The sequence below is a fragment of the Leuciscus leuciscus genome (genome assembly GCF_965113295.1).
Source record: "Leuciscus leuciscus genome assembly, chromosome: 16".
Taxonomy (NCBI): domain Eukaryota; kingdom Metazoa; phylum Chordata; class Actinopteri; order Cypriniformes; family Leuciscidae; genus Leuciscus; species Leuciscus leuciscus.
Genome location: NC_138740.1, coordinates 12,496,885 through 12,519,455, shown reverse-complemented (window position 1 = coordinate 12,519,455; position 22,571 = coordinate 12,496,885). Strand labels below are relative to the sequence as shown.

The following is a 22,571-nucleotide window of genomic DNA, read 5'->3' as shown; positions in this document are numbered from 1 at the left end:
AGCTCTCAGGTTCCAAAGTCACCCAAAGACATACACAGACAGAAAGGAAATAATAGTGTACAAAAAACAGTTAAATTACTTATTTTCTAAATAATAAAATCTTCAACATTCCCTCCTCTGGGGCTTATTTAAGCCCCACATTCGCTATCGTTTTCAGATAACTACACAGAGTGTAGTTTCAAAATCCAGTCCCCTCCGTTATACTACCTTAGTGACTAAATTAAATCACTCATTCTTATTTTCAATGACTGAAATTATGCCACCACACTCCTGGAGGAGCAATCGAGCCAAACATCTTTCTCCATACATTTTTCTTTCTTTCAGTTGTTTTTTCTTTCTTTCAATGGAGAAAGTAAAAGACTCGAATCCTCCCTAATCAAACATTGTTACAAGCGTGTTGATGAAATTGGTTCAGCATTGTCTGTTATTGTCACAGTTATGTATAATATGTCAAACATAAAAATCCCTTATGCAATTAAAAGTTCTTCTTGCAATGTAGATATCCTCTTCGACCCAGACACCCAGGATCTGGCTTATTCATTATCTTCTTCATCCTCAATAATATATGATTTAGTTGCCCTCTCCATTATCTTCTTAATATGGAAAGTACACAACAGAATAATAACCCCCTTTCAATATTACAACTCCAAAAAACATTCCTAATTCTTTAAATCAAGTTTTCCTTAACTTTTTGACTCAATCGTATTTGCTCATTTTTCTCCAAACATAAGTCATTCTACTTTTTTCATGTAATTGTTTTCATTATAATAAAGGCAAATCATTATAATAAATCTCTGCTGATTATAGTAGAATCATTGGTTTAGTTTGCTTTTTCATTTTGCATAATCCATATGAATTTTGATTTAAAATAGGTCTGGGTAAAAATTACTTCCTCTCATTTTTATTCGCTTCTTATTTTTATGAAGGAATATCAATTCTTAAATTTGAAGAATCAATCTTTTAGTCAGTCATTTTTAGTTGATTAACCCCTTAAACCCTAAGCGTCCCGCCGGCGGGACGCCACCCCATGAAAAATATTCATAATCAAATTACTAAGCAACCACTGAATGGAACAACACAAAATAGGTATCATTTTAAAGCTTAGAATCTCAGCTTTTTAATGCATCTAATTACTTCGATCAACTTCTAATGATTGCAGAGTTATTCCACTAAATATGAGTGTACCCGCCGCAGGCGCCACCTAGCTGCAAAATTAATAATCATAATTTTTTTTCAAAAATATTACCTGGATCAACTTAAAATAGATGTCATTTGAAAGCTTAGAGTCTGAAATTTACAATGAATGTAGCCAATTTGATAAACTCCAATGTAGTGCTGAGTTATTTGCTGATAAATAGAAAAAAAAAAAATTCATAATTTATAAACTACTTTTTTGTACCACATACTGCAATATGTCAAAAACATCATACAGCTCAGATAGTCCTGTGTCATATGTCATTTGAAAGGTCTCAATGAGTAGAATACAACAAGCATAATTGTTCCAGGGTTTTTAATAAACTTGAGCAAGGTTTTTGTAAAATAACCCCTTAAGAGACCCATGTGTAAACCATATATGGATGCTGCATTTTAGACACATTTCCGCTTGTAACTTCATGAAACATGCTCCAATTGTGGAAAATGACACATCATTATTTACAGCAGATGCTTACAATTAAAAAGAGTCCAAACTCAACATAATCCATCACTCAGAACTAAAGATATTCCTCATGGAGTTCTAAACCACAAAAAATCCACTGATTCACGTAGCCTAGCAAGGTAGCTTAGACTTGGCCTTTTTACTCGTATCTTCATGAAACATTCGCCGATCATGAAAAATTATACATCGTTATTTACAGCAGGAGCTCACGATTACAAAGAGCCCAAACTTAATATATTCCATCAATCAGATCTAAAGATATTTCCTCATGGCGTTCTAAAACAAAAAATACCTCAGACGCGCCTATCCTAGTATATACTCATGAAGCACTCGCGTTTGGTTTTCACTTATAACTTCACAAAGCATGCACAGATCGTAGAAAAATGCACATCATTATTTTCAGCAGACTCTCACGATTAAAAAGAGCCCAAACTCAGCAAAATCCATCACTCAGATCTAAAGATATTCCGCGTGGGAGTTGTAACACACGAACCACCACCGGCGCGCATAGATCGTTTATTATAGATGTAGCACTTGTCGCGTTTTAACTCATAACTCAATGAAGCATGCATCAATTGTGGAAAATGGCACATCATTATTTACAGCAGATTGTTAAGATTAAAAAGAGCCCAAACTCGCCATAATCCATCACTCAGATCTAAATATATTCCTTATGGCGTTCTAACACAAAAAATTCCACAGGCGGATCTATGAAGTAGCAATAGCAGTGATGCGATGTTGTTTTGATGTGACGTTTCAGCTCATAACTCAATGAAACATGCATGGATTGTGAAAAATCACACATCTTTATTGACAGCAGATTCTCACGATTACAAAGAGCCCAAACACAACATAATCCATTGCTTTGATCACGAGATATTCCTCACGAAGTGATGCATACTTGGCTAAAAAACAAGTCTCTCATCCTCCCGGGGTGCAAAGTGTTTTCCAGTTTTCCCGGAACCATCCGTGCTCGATTTCAAACGTGGAATAACACAAAATATGTATCATATTAAAGCTTAGAATCTCAGCTTTTTAATGCATCCAACCACTTCGATCAACTCTGAACGAGTGCTGACTAGTCTCTCTCAACCGGAGTGTACCGCCCGTAGACGCCCCACAGGCGCCACCTAGCTGCGAAAATATTAATTATCATATTTTTCCAAAATATTGCCTTGATTCAAACAAAATTGGTGTCATTTGAAAGCTTAGAGTCTGAACTTTACAGTGAATGTAGCCAATTCGAAAAACTCCTAAGTACTGCTGAGTTATTTGTTGATAAATAGAATATTTTTTTTCATAATCTATAAAATAGTTTTTTGTACTATGTACTGCAATGTGTCAAAAACATCATACATCTCATGAAACATTCAAAAATCATTGAAAATTGCACTTAATTTTTTACAGCATATTAATACAATTCAAATGAGCCCAAAATTTACTTAATCTATTGCTTTTATGACAAGATTTTCTTCATGGTGAAACAATTTTAAAAATGCCCATGAGGGGGCGTCAAGGTCTCAACAAAAAGGCTATCTTGGTTCCAAATGCTATAACTTTTGATTGCTTTATCCAATCACCACAAAATTTTATCGAGATGCAGCTCATATGTAGAGGGACTTCCCCAAAAAAGAATTTTCCTTCTACCTTATTTCCTTCCTGAGTTATTCCATGTCAAATAAGAAAGATATGCATTATCATTATAAAAATTATATATATTTTTTGTCTTTTATCAGCAGTTTCTCGGCAGGAGAATGTCCAAATGTAATGTAATGTATATTTTCAAAAAATTTGAAAAGTGTTCTTTCAAACGATACCTACCTTTAGAATCTCCTTGCTATAGTTTTGAAGTTATGAGTCTTTAGTTTTGTGTATGTCACTAAGAAAACTCATTTTTTTTATTGCCTTCCAAATGTGTGAGGACTTAACAAAAAGGCTCCCTTTGTTCCAAGTGCTGTAACTTTTGATTACTTTATGCTATCATCATAAAATAACGATCCAGACGCAGACCACACATAGGGGAACATCACAAAAAAAGAATTATTTTGCCACCGTATTTCCTTCCTGAATTATTGCATTTCAAATAAGAAAGATATGTAAATTATTAAAAAATAATATTAATATTTTTGTCTTTTATCAGCATTTTCTCAGCATTAGATTGTCCAAAAGTAATAAAAATTTATATTTTCTAAAAATATAAAAAGTTTCCTAACAAATGATATCTACCTTTTGACTCTCCTCTCTATAGTTTTGAAGTTATGAGTCTTTACTTTTTTGTGTGTCACTCAGACAAAAAACTCCAAAAATGGCCTCAGTGTTTAAGGGGTTAAACAAACATAACATTGTAGTGCACCTTCTATCCATTAAATCGCAATATGCTTCGTTATAACGTTTTACATTTCAAATTCTGTCTACTTTTTTACCAAATTTAAACAATAAATAAAATGTTTAATCTCACGTGTTGCAGCTTCTTCTCATTTTAGCTCCTCAGTTCAAGCATACCTTAACTGAATACCTTTTCTTCCTTTCTACTAATTTCTAAATGAACTATCATGAATAAACTTATTTATGTTACATGTAATCACTCAAACTAAGAAAGCTTTAAGAGCAATGTTACATTTACTTCATAAAAGTCATTCAATAAACTCATTAGACAATTAGAAAAAATAACTCTCAAAAATAACTTTTTATACTATCTTACATTTTCATTGTACGTACATTTATTTTTCTGTATATCTAATTTTAATCTTAATCATTTCAAACATAAAGCATTATAACTTAAAACTTCCTTTCTATAATTTAAGTTTCTACACACAAATAATTTTAATCTTCAATTTCTCTGGAATGACTGCTGTCCCATTATCTAAACTTATTTCTGATAGAATTTCAAATCTAAGGAATACTTCTCTGGGAATATTTAATTACTTCTCCTGACCCTCCTCTGCTGATTTCATTGCCTTTACCTTTCTCTATCTTGTTCATATAATCCATTAGGTGTTTATTAGTCCTTCTGTTACTGATATATGGCCTATTTGTGTCACTGTTCCTTTTTTACCTTTAATTTTGGCACAAATTTCATATGTGTACAGTCAGAAATTGCCAGAAATGCCTTTTATTTAATTTTCCTTTAATTCTTAATTTAGCCTTTTAATTCTTTCCTTATTCTTAATCCCTCCTTACTCCCTCCTTGCGCACAGGTGAAAACCATGCGCATCTGGATTGAGAATATTCAAAAGTATGTTTTTGTGCAATAACCTGTCATTCTTACCCTCCTCTGGTACCATATAAATTGTTCATAATGCCTGTTTGCTATTGAATTCGAACAACTTACAACTGAGGTGGTCGTTCTATTAGCACCATTTAAAATACATTAAATTAGTCAATAGCATTTTGAATCAAATCATAATCTTATAACTTAAATTGAAATCAAATGTTTGTTAATAGCCAGTGTTAATATTTTCTTTAATTTTTAACTGTAGTTTTAAATTAATTACTTATACTCCTGTATTGACAAATTACATTCGAGTAGGCCTACTATTTATGATTTATTTTTTATTTTATTTTTTTATGTCATTTAGTTCTAGTTGTATTTTCCTTCATGACTTGTCTTAATTCTCACTATGCTATGACAATTACTTGAATTAGTCGCTTATTCATTATTTTGTTTCTTTTTAAATCATTTATAATTTATTTTCTATGTTGTTTTTGATATATTCTTTAATTCAATATTTTTCCTTCTGGTGGGGTTATTATTAAGTTGTTACTAGTATATTCAAGGGCTTTAACATTACCTTTAAATAAAGTTTGGTTGATGTTGACTTTGAACTTGTACTCATCTCTGTTGATTCTCTTTTCTTTGCACAATTTTTCGTGAGCTTTCCACATTCTGCAAATTTTCATTTAAAGTTCTTCTTGTCGTTTGTCTTCTTTTTGCATTCATGTTGATCATTCAGTTTCACCAGGGTGACTCTTTACGAGCCGTTGCAATGCTTTCCTTCGACGGCGAGGGAGGCTGTTACTAGCACAAGCCCTTGATCCCTCACTTCGTGGGGGGTTACTGGAGTCGTTTGGTGTATTTTAAGTTGAGAGGCATGGACTCAAATGTCAGTTTGCTGATCAATGCTCTTCTGAGATGACAAAGCAGTCACTGGTTCTTTTTGTCTGAATCGTTCCAGAAACCTTCCTGGAATTGAACTGTTCTCATCTGTGAATGAAACCTTCATTATTTCTGTTAGTTTAGTTAGTGACAACAACATATTAAATCATCTGCCCCATTGTCCTTCTTGCTGTCACCTGTAAAATGATCATGTGGGCTGAGTGGTGTTCTGTCCCCTTCTGGGGGTCTTAACCCCCTATATTACTTTTTACAATTAGTCAATTCAGCTCAGTTATCTCATTGTTTTGAGTCCCACTGTTAGCATACTATTTATCAGGCATCTTGGACAACACTCAACCCACTTTGCAACAAGAAAAAAGTTACACAACAATATTTCATACTTTTGACAAAACGTAAGCTCCTTCATGATATGCTGAAAAGAAAATCAGATGTGTTATTCTCCATCATGATATTCTGAAAGGAAAGTCAGATGTGTTAGGCACTGCGCAAAATGCAGTACTGTTTTTTCTTTTCTTTTCTATTGCCACTACAGTTTCAACCAGGAAATGAACCAAATCCATCCATGGTCATTATTGGGCAGAATATGCCCTGTGGGCCCACATATCAAATTTAGATACAGCTGTAGGCAAAATAATGGATTTGCCTTGGTGTACACCATCTCTCACTCATTCATACTCAGTCACTCATTGGCCATCACACATTCTTCTTCCGCAGGTTGTGCTCTATATGCGGATCTTGTAAATTTAGCTGTGGAATTCAAAAGGTCTGACGGACAACGTCACAACACAGCTACGCAAACACTATTCAGATGTGTCAGTGATCTTAACGTTTAGTTTAACACCGTTGTTATAAACCCTTTTTTCTTTTTCTTTTTTCAAACTCTAATAGATTAAATATTTCAGAATAATAGGCCTTAGTATGGTGCAGTTGACAGTAAGACCGCCAATTGTAATTTCTCAAATGCATTTTTTCTTTCATTTGTTTGGTCTACTTTTTCATATTCTTTTTATTTTTGCTCATGAGCTGCTTTAAGAAGAAAATTGGAGATCTCTACCTAATCTTGGAAAATTGGAGATCTCTACCTAATCTTGGATCCATGGCCAACAACATTTCCATCTCATTATCCCAGTTTCGACAGCATTTTTTATTTCATAATTTTTTTGGACTTTTGGAGTTATTTTTCCTTCTCCAATCTATCTCTAGAAAATTATTAAAACAAGATGGAGTGACCAGTATCATGGTTTTGCAAACGAAAATAATAATCATTCTTTGACATTTTGTGTCTATCTTTTTCTTTGCCCTAGAATAATTCTATCAGGCTTTTTAGCCCTATATGGTTCTTTAATAGCCCTCACTATTCCAAATCCAGCCTCAATTTTAACTATTTGGTGAGTTGAGCACCCACTTCTCTGTATTTTCTTTTCTTATAGAGCTGGACTTGTACCTACTGAAAAAGCAGAGAGGGTTAGTTTAGCAGAGAATATAAAGAATTGCTATGAGACCAGTGAATAATCAGAATGAATAACGTTAATATAATAATTAACCAAATTTGAAGCAGTCTCTAGAGTGTTCATAAGGTTTGTCACACCTGTGGTGTCCCGTAAGGGTCTGTTTTCTGTTTTTAGCTTGGCTGTCGCTCTGCATGTTTTGCCAGTCTAGCTGTCACTCAGGCCATTGCAGAGTGGAGAATAGGCTCTGTTGTTTCTCTGTCTCTCCTCAGTTTGGGCTTTTTATCGATCCTGCCAGTTTTGCATCTCAGGATTTCTCTTTGTCCTCAGGAAAAGTCTCAAGTGAAAGTTTCACCTTTTCCAGTCTTTGCATTAATTCAGTCTTTCTGAGTCTTTTTGATTGGTCAACTTCAGGAGGGGAGCTGAGAACCCCTCACCCACTTCTCTATGTTCTTCTCTCTGCATTTGTGTCTTTGCCCTTTGCCCTCTTGTTGCTTCCACAGGACACTGAAGCCATCTGCAATTTGAACACTCAGAGATCTGCATGAATCAAATTGAACTTTCACATATAAACTATTAGTTCTTTATCACATTCCACTTTTTAACCTGCATCTTTTCACTATTCATTTTATATAAAATCTCACTGGTTGACAATAGCAGTTCCCCCATTCTATTAGTAAAGCAGTTCTTCATTGCAGGAAAAAGCAATCTAGTTTTGTTTTTCTATATCAGCAATAACTCTGATGATCTGAGAATAATACAATTGAATAATTTCCCCTATCATAAAATTAGACTTCAATCTTTCTTCTATATTTGCATGCTGTGTTCACAATAATCTAGTATGTTTCTCAACAAACATCAAGGAATTCCTCTTATTATTTACTCTCATCAACTTCTGAAGTATTCATGACTTTTGAAACTTAGTCACTCAATCTTGTTAACCTTCAGCACTGCACCAGTTATTTTTCTCTGAACACAAACTTATTAATCTGCAATGGAATACTTTTTCCACTCTGTCTTCAGGGATAATGAGATACAAATTTTAGACGTCTTCAGATATAATATATAATATATTAAGCACGTGCAATCTTATTTATATTCATCTATTAATATATCATTACATTTATTGATTAAACATAAATCTTATTATGTTAACTTGTTTTATACAACAACATTCTATATAGTTAATATCTTGAAACAATTGTTTTCCCTTACTTTTCTTTTTTAATACACACCATTTAATATCCCTTCATTCACACATTCTCTGTCCCTTCAAGCAACCAGGGTCAGAGGTCACTTATTTTCAACCACAGCCACAGTCACACAGGATCCTACAGGCACACCAACATGATTTCACACACTTTTTTTTCTACTCTGTCAGATCTGAACAATACATTACAAATGTCTGCAGATCAACCATCTATATAAGCTAAACTACACCTGTATCAATCAATGCCCACTTACAGGTATAAAACATCAATAACTGATATCCTTATATCAGTACGCTTGTCATCCATCAAGGCCCACTTGACAAGTATAAAACTGAACTTATTCCATAAACCTCTGTGATTCACTTCCTCAACACAACAGAGTGAAATAAGACCTAACTTCTTCTGTGTTCATGCTATTCTTGTATCCATCAAGGCCCACTTACAAGAACCCACAGTCTAATAATTGATATCCTTATCAATAAATTCAAACCCTCTGTGTGCATGCTTTTTGCTCATCATCCTTCAAGGCCCTCTTGATGAACAAACACAGAACTTTACGTACGTACGTCAAAACTCTCAGCGCTAAATCAGCATCCCCAGTAGTTATAGAATCCACTCAGGATTAAACAAGTACTGGCAAACACTATCGGGAGCTCCCCCAAGCTATTACCAACTACTTGACATTTACAAAGACAATGCATGCAATTATTTCTGGTATCAAACATCACTTTTTAAGTTCTTTAAATTTGGAGAAGCTTTTTCTTACCACATCCGGGCCACTGGTGACTAACACATACCTTATTCAAAAGCAAAACTGCTCACCTCAAAGTACAGCAGCCACTGTTGTCTGTGTCAGTCACCAGCGATCCCTTCGTGGCTTCTTCAGCTCCTGAGCCACGTCCTGCCGGGGTCGCCATTTGTTGTGGTTTAATTATTTCTTTTCAGGGAAATGACTTCAGAGATTTTCGATACCAGAAATATTAGACTTTATTAACAAACAAAGCCGAGAGACCCTCCGCAGAAAGAGCCCCTGCAGAAAGATTGTCCAGCAAACGTATATACCTTCTCCTTCTCCCAAATATGGTAATACATTCTATAGGTATTTTGAGAAATAGTTTTGTACCATGTGACATTACTGAAATAGAATTCTCTGCTGTAACCACACAGCTCTCAAGTTCCAAAGTCACCCAAAGACATACACAGACAGAAAGGAAATAATAGTGTACAAAAAACAGTTAAATTACTTATTTTCTAAATAATAAAATCTTCAACAACCGTAGCCTACTCGCCTCACATGTCTAAAAAATGTGAAATATATTTACAGAAAGCTGGTTCTAAACAAAACCATCCAAAACAAAAAACTATGTAGCCTAATAAATGTGCATTTCTCCGGTGCGTTCACTAGCCTACTGCGAAGATCGCGAGTCAATAGCCTATCGTCAACTTCATCTTTGCCAGAAGTAGACATGTGCCGGTATTCGGTAATGCGATAAATCGCGGTAATGAATATGCACGATATTGTTATCATGGGCACTTCAAAATACCGTGAAAAATAATAGATCAGAATTTAGATTTACAGAACGTGTATTAGCTTATTTTCCATCAACACTTAAACAAACACTGCGTATATGTTGCGCGAAACACGTGCGCACTCTGATGTAAACAATCCCCACATGAAGCACTGTGTGCATGCGGCGCAGTGCGCGCTCTAGTCTAATGTAATGAATCCTCACATGGAGAAGAAGCATGGCGGAAGGGGGAACGCTGCCGACGATTTATCGTCCTTCTAAAAGCAGGGCTGTCAACTCTACGCATTCAGTTTGAGACTCTTTTTGAATTTACACTTTTCACACGCTCTCGCGCCACACATCCATTTTCTCACGCAGAGAAAAATCACGGAGCAAAGAGGACACTGACACCGACAGACTAGACCATTTTGTTACGAAATTCAGACAATAAATACCGTTTTGGCGCTTGTAAATGTGACGTGACCGATCGCTGTAGCGCCTCAGCTCAAGTAAACCGATCATCTGTTACTTTTTATTTAAAGATACAGTACAACTTACCGAAAGGTATTTATTTATGCCTCATAAATAATATCGATCAATCAGTGTTTTTCAACCACGGAAAAAGCAATAAAACTGCAGGTGAACAATTATGTCACAGAACGTTACATTTACCTCAGGAAAGCCATTTAATAACCAGCACGTTAGTTGACTAGAAAAAAAATAGCTATAGAGAGGAGTATTTTGCTAAAAATGTGCACTATATTACATTTGTATTATATTTTTACTTGTGTCATAATTGTTATTATAATGAAAACCAAATTATATTTAACTTAATTTGTTAATTTTTAACCTTTAATAATACCAGCTGGCAGGGCTCTCTGTATGTTTACAGCATTATGTGATACTGTATGTATTTTTTCTTGAGAAAAATGAACATGTAGGCTATCTACTGTAGCCTACCTAATATTTATCCAAAGAGTCAATATTGAATCAAGATTGAAATCAAATCCCAAGAATTGAATTGAAATCGTGAAAATTGTGTTTAGTTACCCAATGTTTTGACAATCACAATTACACCTATTGTGATGCAAGTTGTTTTTTTTCTACATCCCCCCCAATCCATCTGTTTCTCTTAAATTTTTTTAAATATCGTGATAATACCGTATACCGTGATAAAAGCTCAATCAATTAATCGCAGCATGAAAATTTGATACCGGCACATGCCTAGCCAGAAGTTAAATTTAAATTGCGTGTGTGAATGAATGATGATGTTTTAGCAAACTGTATTGCTATACTGAGATGAGTAAAAATCGTAAAAATGTAGGCTATTTGTATAAGCAACGTATTAAACTGCAAATTAACAATATGCCCTAATATTTCATGAAAACGTTACAGTCAGGCGAAATATGAAAGACAACATCTTGTTGACTAGATTTGGGTACAGTTTTTACTGTAGAATATACTGCCACGTCAAATAAGCTTTTGTTTAGCAATTTCTATATCTATTTTTGTCAAAAATAAAGTCATCAACTAAGATGTTAGCTGTTCCAATGTTGACTATATTCAAACTAATGAATACATAGATAAAATGTAGGCCTATAATAATTTTTTTTACAAAGAAAGAGTACACTTGAAATATTGTTGAAATTGTAATTATTGTTGTAATTGTAACCTTTTTAATAAAATAGCAAAACATATTTACAAGATAGATGTAAGCAAAATCTTAAATGGTCAATATAAGTCTTCTTCTAAATATATATTTTGTCCTTGCATTGTGGCTCAGTCAGTGTCACACCTGAGTGAATGGCTCATCATTATGCAGAGTGGGTGGGACATTGTATTCTAAGGTGTAAACCACTCCTCGTTCACGCCCCCCTCGCATATTGGCTTTCCAAGCAAAACCTGTTTTACATAAATTTAAATCAATGTATGGTTTTATGTGAACGATAAAGCAAGACTATTTTCACATAATTTTGAAGAAAAAACTCTAGGCGAGGACATCCATTAGTCAAAAGTCTTATTGACACATATTTACTATGTGTTTTGTGGCCTTATTTCAGAAATTTTAGTTTTTAGTTTTTTCAATAACCATGCATAAACATTATTCTCTCAAAAATGAAAACATGTACATACACGTGGCTCACATATTATGGTAGCCCTGTTTGTGCTATATAGAGTGAATTTACACCTTTGCCATTAATATGTTTATATGCAACTGAAAAGAGCACAAATGTCAGGGCATGTCAGAACATCTCAAGGGCCCCAAAAACAGCCCAGACCCCAGAGGGTTAATGCCCGGAACACTTTTCAGAAAAGATAAGGCAACTTATTTAGTACAATTCACACAAGCCCCTTTCACACAGAGATTCCGGAAAATACACGGATAAAGTGACCCGGGACTTGACCCGGGTTCGTTTGATTTTGGTTCATTCACACTGCCAGTGATTTTCCGGAATCTGAGAGTGCGTTCACACACAACCCGTAAAAATGCCGTAAAGACACGTGACATCGATGTGACTTGTAATCTCAGCAGCGTCTTAAGTTTGCTTATGAGCTGCGATCTCTCTCTCGAGAAACCACGCCTGTGCATTTGTTTCTCTGATTCGATCATAAACTTGCGCATTACGTACCGTTTCACAGCTGGAGAACGAGCCCGGCTTCAGCGTCATCACTACGACACGGCATTATTACGGCTTTTGTTCACACAGCGCGCGTTCCGGGACTGAACACGGCAATGTTACTAGGTCCCGACCCGGCATCGATCCCGGCATAAATCCCGGGTCGAGTTTGTGTTCACACAGAAGGCGCTCTGGCAATTTGCAGGCAATTTGCCGGGTTCAAAGCGCTGTGTGAAAGGGGCTACAGTAATTCAGGAAGAAAATATCTCTGAATGCTCCACATGAAAGTTTGGTCTTCCGACCTTTTACCACCGTGTCAATTTATTTTGATTAATATGTGCGAGGGAGAGAGAGCAAGACAGCGCCTAGTTTGGAGACGGCGAAGTCTTGTTTACACTTTTGCCTGGCTCGGAAGAGAGAGAGAGAGCGCGCGTGCGACCGGGTCTCTCTCTCTCTCTCTGCTCGTTCTTTCAGTTAAACATGCGCCCTGTCACAAGCGCGGCAGTTCATCTACATTACTCACCGATCAAATAAGACTTTGGCGGGACAAAAAAATCGATTTGGCGGGCGCTAAAACAAGTTCAATGCAGGAAAAACCCTGTTGTTGCTGAAGTAAAGTTATCCTTGAAGTGCTTCGCGTTCGCGCACACAAAAATGACTTTATGTGGGTACATTTCCGTTAAAAATAAAACTCAACCAGGCACTTCGAAGAGGTTCTGATGCTGGGAGATGGTGTAATGAAGCGTGTTGGTTACTACATCCAACAACCGAACATTTTGACTTACTCTCCCGTAACTTCTGCATCCTTGAGCTTAGACTACAAAATCACAGCGAGAAATAAAAATGGAGGATTGCTCGAAGTGTTGGGCCGGGAGTAGGTGTCCTTATTTGGCAGTTCCGCTGCAAATACTGTGACGTAATAGTTCAAAAAACGTAATAGAGAATAGAAAAATCGGAACAGGTTGAAAAATATGACCAAAACAGAATATAAAGATATCAACGAAGCACCTAAAGAGTCTAATGTCAACTTTTCTGTACTTCTAAACACTCCAAATATACAACAAAATGCATTTAAGGGCTAAATAATTTGATTTAGCATGATATGTCCCCTTTAAAGAATGGTATCAAGAATTGGAATTGATTTTCTATTCATATTTCTTAACTACTAGCCTTTATAGAAAATATTTTATCCATGCTATTGCATTAGAATAAATATGTGTATGGTATATTTTTCCCGATATTGTCGATGATCATCTGGTAACTGACTGTTATGATCGTCATTGCGATACTTGTGAGACATCGTCAATATACGATAATATCATCATATCGCCCAGCCCTAGTCTGCGTCCCGCAGTACTACAAACCACGCCTTAAAGTTACTCCTCCCGTGAAGAAACAATCATGGAAGACTAACTTATTTTGCTTTCAAATCATATGAAGTATGAAATAACAGATATTAGTAAAACATAAAATAAATTATACAATCAGATTAATACACCCATAGTCATTATAGCTAAAAAACCTACACCACCCCCCCCAACCCCAAACCTTACCCTAAACCTACCCTTCCAAAAAAAAAAAATATTTACTGTAGAGTTTCATATTTAAAATACTTTAAAAACTGAGGAAAATAAACAGGGTGACTTACGTTGTCTGGTAATCTGTTACGATCTGTGCCTTATCACTAGGTGGGTAAAGCTTAAAAAGTGAGGAAGGGAAGCAGAAGAAGAGCAGTACTCGTGATGACATCAGCGAATCCAGAGGGAGGGGCTCTGGTGACATCATAAATGGCTTTTTCATTAATATGGGCATAACTTGAGGTAGGGGTGTAATTTGTTGGGGCATAGTTCGTTGTATTACTAAATAAAGTAATAAAGTTACTTACAGTTATTGACGTAAATCACAATAAGCCACAAACAAGGACTCAATGCGGTGCTCGTGCTGACGGACACACACCCGAAGTATGCCGCCTCTCACATGCATGCAATCTCAAATTCAATTCTCTTACACAGTTACACACACAATTATGTCAAAATGCACATCGTGTGGACTGTGGAGTATTCAATGTAAACAAAGTCTGTTATGTCCTATGCGAACGAAAACAAATGGGAGAAATTCAGATGTGTAACTATGTCCGTGCTAGGGTTTTGCCGATGGACGATGATGGCTGACCAACATCACGATGGAGAGCCACCATCGTGATGCCACGCCCCCCACCCTGTCAGACCAGCCCAGTCTCACGGCAGTTCGTGAAAGGTCACGTAATTTAATCTATTGATTCGTGTACACCAGTGGTTGGGAACATATGGCTTGCGAGCCACACCTGGCTCTTTGGCAAAAATCGTGTGGCTCGCAAGGTCTCTCACCCTTTACCAACAAACGATAAAAAATGAAGACACATCAACAGAGATCGGCTCTCTGCAGAAAAAGCAGCCAATTACAATTTCCTTGTTGTAGAGCCTACCGAAGTTAATGAAAAGTTTATGATAATATTTATATTCAAGTTGTACCAGCAAAAGTGCGTGTTCAGTGCTGTTCGCGAGTGTCACGAGTCACCACAGCAATCAACTAACCGCTTACGTTTCTGTGGTAACCTACAGCTCACTGGGATTCAAGCTGCTGCAGCTTGTTTAAGGTAATGGCAAAAACCATTTTAGAACAGCAGCGAAAATGTAAAAGTAGGCTATATAAACTTAAATATATCCTTTTATTGAAACGGGTGCTTTGCTGTGCAAAGAGACATTTCGAAACATTTCACCAGCTGGTTGCTGGTACTTTCAATTTAGCCGCAGAGACCCTTTTTGTCCTATAAATGTGTCGTATATTTGATAATCCGCGCAGATTTCAGTTTACGATTCTGTTTAAAGTTATTAATAACAAAACATGAACGAAAGAAAACGAAAAGAGCAGGATGTGCTTTATATTGAAAAGTCGCGAAAGAGAACTGAATTACACTGACAGGATGCTGTGCGCGCGCTCCGAGCACCACACGGACAAGCATAGTAGCTTTTGTCTTCGGTTGCGTGCCTAAACGGCCAAATAAACACAGAAATATATCAAAGGGCAATTCCAGCGTTATGGATGTGACATTTGAACTCATAATGACAGGTGAAATGTCTCAGAAAAAAAAAACTTCTTACAATATTTAAATTGGAAATGCATATTCTCAGAGCACCCAATCTGAGGAATTGACAGGCAAAATATGTTTTTCTAAAATATATTTAAGCACCCCCAAAAAAGGAAAATATGCATACGCATGCATATTTTCCTTTTTTGGGGGTGCTTAAAATATAATATGGATGTGACGGGAAATTACAGAGTTTTTGGTATACTGTTCGATTTCCTTTAAAGTCTGTGAACTTTTAAGTCCAATGTATAAATATTGCTATCCACATGATGAAGGGGTCTTAGCTGAACATAAAAATATCAATGTTTAAAATATATATATATTTTTATGAAGTGTATTATGAGGAAAAACCAACGTTATGGATGTGACAAAAATCATTCATTCATTCTGCCAGTACAGCCTCTTTGAAATATTCTTGACTAGGACGTGAATAGGCTACTATAAACACACAGACGGAACATTAAAGCAGAGACTATTACGGAAGACAGTCGAGATTAAAATACATTAACAATTAATGTTTGTCATATAGGAGTTCAAATCACAGGTTTCATCCACAGTCAGGTGAACCGATGGACATTATTGTCTGTAGATGTGAGTCACTAGCAATCATGTAGCCTACATTTTTGTATCTAAATGATCGCACGGTTTTCGGCCAGTTTATGGATTTTAATGCACAGTCGCGAGTCAAAATCATCACATTTTATTTCGTATAAAAATTATTTGACTAAATAATTGACACGCAATATTATTAGCCTATTATTATTATTATTTTGTCAGCGTGATCGTACCGAGCCTCTAAAGGGACGTGGTGGTGGAAAAAGCACATTTCATACGGATTACACAATCAGAGAGTTGCCTATTTCTTTTCGTTTTGATCTTTCAATCTTTCTATAGATAGGCTATATTTCTGAGAGGAATACGTTGAGTTTCTGTTCAGTTATGAGACGCGCTCAAGTTCACGTTTTGCAAGTGATCGCGCCTGCACCTCCATGTCTGCTATATTTATTAAATCCAGGCAATTGGTTGATGAAACTTTGATTTAAAATTAAGATACAATTTATACAAAACGAAATCCACTTTAAAGAAAGTCTTTCTACAAAACAAAACTTTAATGAAGTGGCCAAAATCATTTCTGTCTTGAAACGGATCACAATAGTCATATGCATGATTTAATATGAAGCGTCCGTAACGGTCACGTCCGTAACGCATTATTATGGTTGTTCAGAGCAAAGTAGTGAGATGAATTGTTGATCCTAATAAGCATAAACATAATTTAGCTTTGTAAATAAAATGTTTCAAGTTATTTGCATTTATAATTGTCATATTAAATAAACTAAACCTTTAAAACGTTATGGACGTGACAGTGCACTGAAGCGTCAAGACCTCTTTATTATAGCCCTTATAAATTCAACAGGCAGTGCTGTTATGACCAAATTAGTATATTTATTTCTCAGGCATGCCTCCATCTTTCTGCAAAATGCTTACTGTTAAAATAAAGTTTAAAATGGGGGGTCTTTGATACCTTTTTTTGAAAGCATGAAATATGGCTGGTTGAAAATGTAATTTAAGCATTGTTGCTCACCTCATATCTGGTGGATAAACAAGGCAATTTTCTTAAAATGTTTGTTAAAGCACATTAATACAGTATATTACAGACCTAAATGGACAACTTAAAAAGGGTTTTGTTCTTTTGGTTAAAACTTTATTTTTTCATGGTAAAGATGACCTTTGCATGGAATTGCCCCAAAATGCCAAGTCGAGTATTCCCGTAAACAGTAGATGTAATAGTAGATGTAAGTACTATGTGCATTCTCTCTCTCTCTCTCTCTCTCTCTTTTCGTGATGGTCAGCAGGATTCCGTAGCATTAAGAGCACACCCACAATTTTACATTTGATCATTCAATTTCGGTAGTATTTCTTACTACACGTTGTGACAATGCACTTTCATCTTTTAATAAGCACGAAATAAATGTGATTTATAGAGTGCACTTTTCTATATAGCCTAATAATAGTTCATATTCAGATGAACGGGATATATTGAACGCAATGTATAGTTTAAATGAGTGCCACAACAAAGATGGCGTCTTTGTCGGTCCGGTTTGGAAATACCGGATGCAAGATGACGTACACATTGGCTAAGCTGAAAAGAGTGATGGCAGGGAGAACGAATAGGTTCAGGTCGTGTGCATCTTTTCTGAGCCGATGGAAAGTTGATTAATTCGGCGAACGGCTATTTAATCTGCCTCATGAATCTACCAGTAATCTACGTGTATATGGAATATCTTGCTGTTTGTTGTGGTAACGGAGAGGAGCGATTGCAGTGTTAATGGAGTTCCAGTTATCATCAAGAGAGACTACGGGGATAAAGCGATCTCTTCAAAGGTATTTGAAGTATCTGATTGAAGACAGAGCTGATCGTTAACTTGTGTAAAAGCAGTGGAGTGTGAGTAACAGGATATTAAGTCTGAAGTTTAAAATCATTGGTTACCCGTAAGCCAAACACATAACGTTTGGTTATGACGTGTGTTATGCGCCGGCTCAGCCGCATCGAACTTCCACTGTAAACACATGTATGATGCGAAAACAAAACCATCGAGCGAAATACCGGAGTGAACATGGCTGTGAACGACTTTTGCAGATTATGTGAAGTAAATCTACGCATCCACGGTACAATCAGCGTCTACGTCACGGCTCTCAGCCCGCCCTCTGTTCGTTGATTGGCCGGCTGTTTTGAGGCCGGAGGAAAACTGGGAGATAGGTCGCTATCTCAGACTTAGTACAGAAGCGAACTGAAATTGAGCGGAAGTACGAAGTCTGACGTAGTCAGGCTACCATGCATATCGACTGTCACTAAAAATCAGTGGTAAAACGCGGGGAAATGCTAGATTTTTTTTATAGCTGGCAAAGTTAAAGTCTAATGAAATACACGGACACCTTATTTTTGTCCTTTCAAAAGTAACTGAATGCCCTGCTACATATATTAGCCTACAGTAATCATAATTGTATTTAAAACATATAAATTGTTTCTATACACACTATAAATGCATTTATTTGAAAATAATAAATTTTCCGCTTAAAAAAAAAAACGTTCCGTACATAGCCTAGATCTACGCGCCCCCTAAACCCACATAATAAAGATGGACAGTGACATAGACATTTTCACGAATTAAGCATACGTTCCATACACTTGAGGTATTATCGAAATATCTCAATTTTAATAACGAGTGATTATTTAACAAAAGGCAAGTAAAACGGTCAGGGTTACATGTTACACACACGACCGAAGTCCACCATTCTCCCGTTGAATGGTTGCTACACACACATAGTTTAGATGTGTCCGTGGTTGATGGCCAACCAACCGCCCGCAGTCAGAGTCTAGCCCGGGCAGTACCGCGGGGAAAGATGCACTGGAACTTTTGCACCACGAAAACAAACACGCGTCCCATCATTGCCTCTCTCATCTACTACGCGATATCACAGTTTGACATGTCTGTCATTGGAAAGTTCCACGTGGTGTAATGAATAATTAAGAGAAAGTGTCTTCTCATTGGATAAGAAAACTCAGTACATGAATAATAATGAGACACCGTTGAGTCATCAAAGTACTATAGTGCTGTGATGTGGACACGATGAAGATTTTAAACCCGGAAGATGAAAATAGCGGAAAAAAAACTCAAATGTAACCATTTTCCCCCTACTATTAAATCTAACAGATGCTAACATTGTCTTCAATGGTGTTCAACATACATACCTCTGTTAAAATCTCAGAAAATTTTGTTTAGGGTTTCATGATCCTTTAAACTGTGTTGAAGAGGGTTTTGATATGAGTGAGCTGTGTTGTTTCTATGCTATTGGTTTTGTGTATATTTATTCCTAGTCAAATGGTGATGTGGTGTGATGAAATTGGTACACTGTCATGGTGAATACACTAAAATATGCATTTTGAGTCATAGTAGATTGGTTTTCCTTTGGTTTACTCTTACAACATTAAGGATTCATGTTACTTAACTGAGCACATGTGTCCTGTGTTCTCTCTCCTTCTTGACTTGACCTTATTAAACAATAATAAGGACATTTTGTCAGAATATCTATCTATCTGGCATCCCAGAATAAATGTAAGAGGGAAAGTGTTACAACGTAAATAAACCTATGCTACTGTACCTGAAAAACTTTATTTAATTTGTATATTTTTTCTATTGTATTTGTCCTATTGTTTGTAATTTGTTTCTTTGTTCCTATTTTTTAATAACAAAAATACAAAAAACAATGATTTATTACAGAAGACTGACTGTATATGATTATTGTAGTCAGCTTAAAAGGGATTTGTTTTATAATATTAGGTTTACTAAAATAAACTAAATAAATGTCAAGGTTCACATTTAATTCAGTTGGATATTTTTCTTAGACCTATTCAACTTAAAAAGAAAAGTAACACAAAACAGTAAACTACAATCAAATCTAAGCACGTCAAATCGTGGCTTTGGAGACGCTCTGAAGGGAGTGAATTTAGCATCTGCTAAATGAGCAACAGCGACCACAATTCACACCACAGCTGTTCATGGGATTTTAAATGCTGGGGAATATTCCCATCTTCCCACAGGTGAAGAAGCAGCAAGCAGGAGGAATTACTCCAGGAGAAACTACTGACACACTATTGTAAAGAATGGAGTTTAAAGAAGAACCCTGCAGAATAAAAGATGAAGATACAGAGGAACAAATAGGTTGGTGTTTTCTTTTTCTTTTTTCAACAAATAGGTTGGTGTTTCATTCTCTTTAATGACTGCTGAGGAACATTTAGATGTATTGTTACATGTCAGTGTTCATCTAAAACTAGATATTAGTAGACTCAGTAGTAAATTAGATATGTGCTAAATGAATAATTAACTTTGTCTTTGTTGCTCATTTGTCCTTTTTAATTTAATATGTTGATTTTAGACCTGATGGAAGTGAATGAAGACAAACATGTAAAACTGACATATAAAAATGAAGACAAGCAACATCTGTTTCAAAAACCTCATCATTTCAAAAATGAAGATGGAAATGCTGTCGTTTTAAAGACTAAAGAGGATTTCACACAAAAACAAGCTGGAAAACCTGGAGTCAAAGGATCTTTCACCTGCTCTGAGTGTGGAAAGAGTTACAGACAAAAGGGAAACTTAAATGTGCACATGAGAATTCACACTGGAGAGAAACCGTTCACATGCACTCAGTGTGGAAAGAGTTTTAGACATAAAGCAAACTTAAATGTGCACATGAGAATTCACACTGGAGAAAAACCGTTCACATGCACTCAGTGTGGAAAGAGTTTCACGCAGAAAGGAAGCTTAAATGAGCACATGAGAATTCACTCTGGAGAAAAACCGTTCACATGCACCCAGTGTGGAAAGAGTTTCATTCAGAAAAGTGTTCTTGAAGATCATCTGCGCCGTCACTCTGGAGTGAGGTCATTCAGCTGTGACCAGTGTGATAAAACCTTTGTTTTGGCATCAAGCTTAAAAACACACCTTAACATTCATATTGGTGTAAAGCCTCACTTTTGTTCTTTTTGTGGAAAGTGTTTTTCACGACTGCAAAATTTACAAGAGCATGAGACTATTCATAATGGTGTGAGATCTCATGTTTGCACTAACTGTGGAAAGACTTTTACTACGTCCAGTGCCTTAAAATCACACCAGAGAATTCATACTGGAGAGAAACCGTACAAGTGCTCACACTGTGGAAAGAGTTTCACTCGGTCAGGAAACCTGAAATATCATGAGAGACTTCATACTGGAGAGAAACCTTACAAGTGCTCACACTGTGGAAAGAGTTTCGCTCAGTCAGGAAACCTGAAAGATCATGAGAGAATTCATACTGGAGAGAAGCCGCACCAGTGCTCTTCATGTGGGAAGAGTTTTACCCAATTATCTAGTCTACAGACTCATCAAAAAAAACATTGCCCGATGGTGTCTAATGAGAAAATGTTCATGTTCAGATCCATCACTTACAAATAATAGACTTACAAGTAAATGATTTGACTCAGATTAATCAAAAGCTGGATAATTTGCTAAAATTAGCAGTGAAGTTTGATTGTTTGACTAGGGGAACCTTTGGGGAAGGTCTAAATAAAAAAAATAAAAAAAATTGGCATTTATGTAAAAGTGGCAATAATAATAATTAAAAGTATTAAATCATAATCCATATTTCAAACAACTTGCTTTAGCTGTTTGGATGTGATGCATTAAGATAATGAAGGCCTTTTTTTACATTGAAATCACTCTGCACAATGTGAAAACATGAAAAATTAAAATGAACAAAACTATTATATATATATATATATATATATATATATATATATATATATATATGGGGTGTAGCGATACACATATTCGTATTGAACCATTTGGTACAAGGCTTTCGGTTCGGTACGCATTAAGAAACGAACACATAGATGGTTGGACCATTTTTCCTGCCGGTGCGACCAAAATTTTGTGAGCACTTCAAAACTCAAATATTATCATATTTAAATGTCATTTTTAATGTGATGACCAAATCATTATTTGTTCATCCTTCAAAGATTACCCCCATTTATAAAACAAAATGTTTCAAGATGTAGGAAAGCTTACTTTTTTTTTTTTTTAAATGTATTTTAATAAAAAAAAAATAATCATTGAATTTTATCTGCCATTTTTCTTTTTGCTGTATCGAAAATGTACCATACCGTGACACCACTGTGTTGTATCGAACCGAACTGTGAATTTTGTGAACCATTACACCCCATATATATATACATATATAATATATATATATATATATATATATATATATATATATATATATTAGTAGTTTACATTAAATCAAGGGGTTTAATATTGTATTTAGTATTGCTAATGAATTAGTAGTAGT

General features: G+C 35.8%; 1 protein-coding gene across 1 annotated transcript in view; it reads left to right on the top strand.

The window, feature by feature from the left end:
- LOC309477898 (uncharacterized protein) overlaps positions 1-22,296 on the top strand; it is a 97,505-nt gene extending 75,209 nt beyond the window's left edge. The window contains exons 3-4 of the mRNA XM_082141399.1: positions 20,287-20,407; positions 20,622-22,296. Coding sequence (XP_081997525.1) covers positions 20,350-20,407; positions 20,622-21,679 — 1,116 coding nt within the window. The 5' untranslated portion in view covers positions 20,287-20,349 and the 3' untranslated portion in view covers positions 21,680-22,296. The remainder of the gene's footprint in view (positions 1-20,286; positions 20,408-20,621) is intronic.
- Positions 22,297-22,571: the final 275 nt, after the last annotated feature.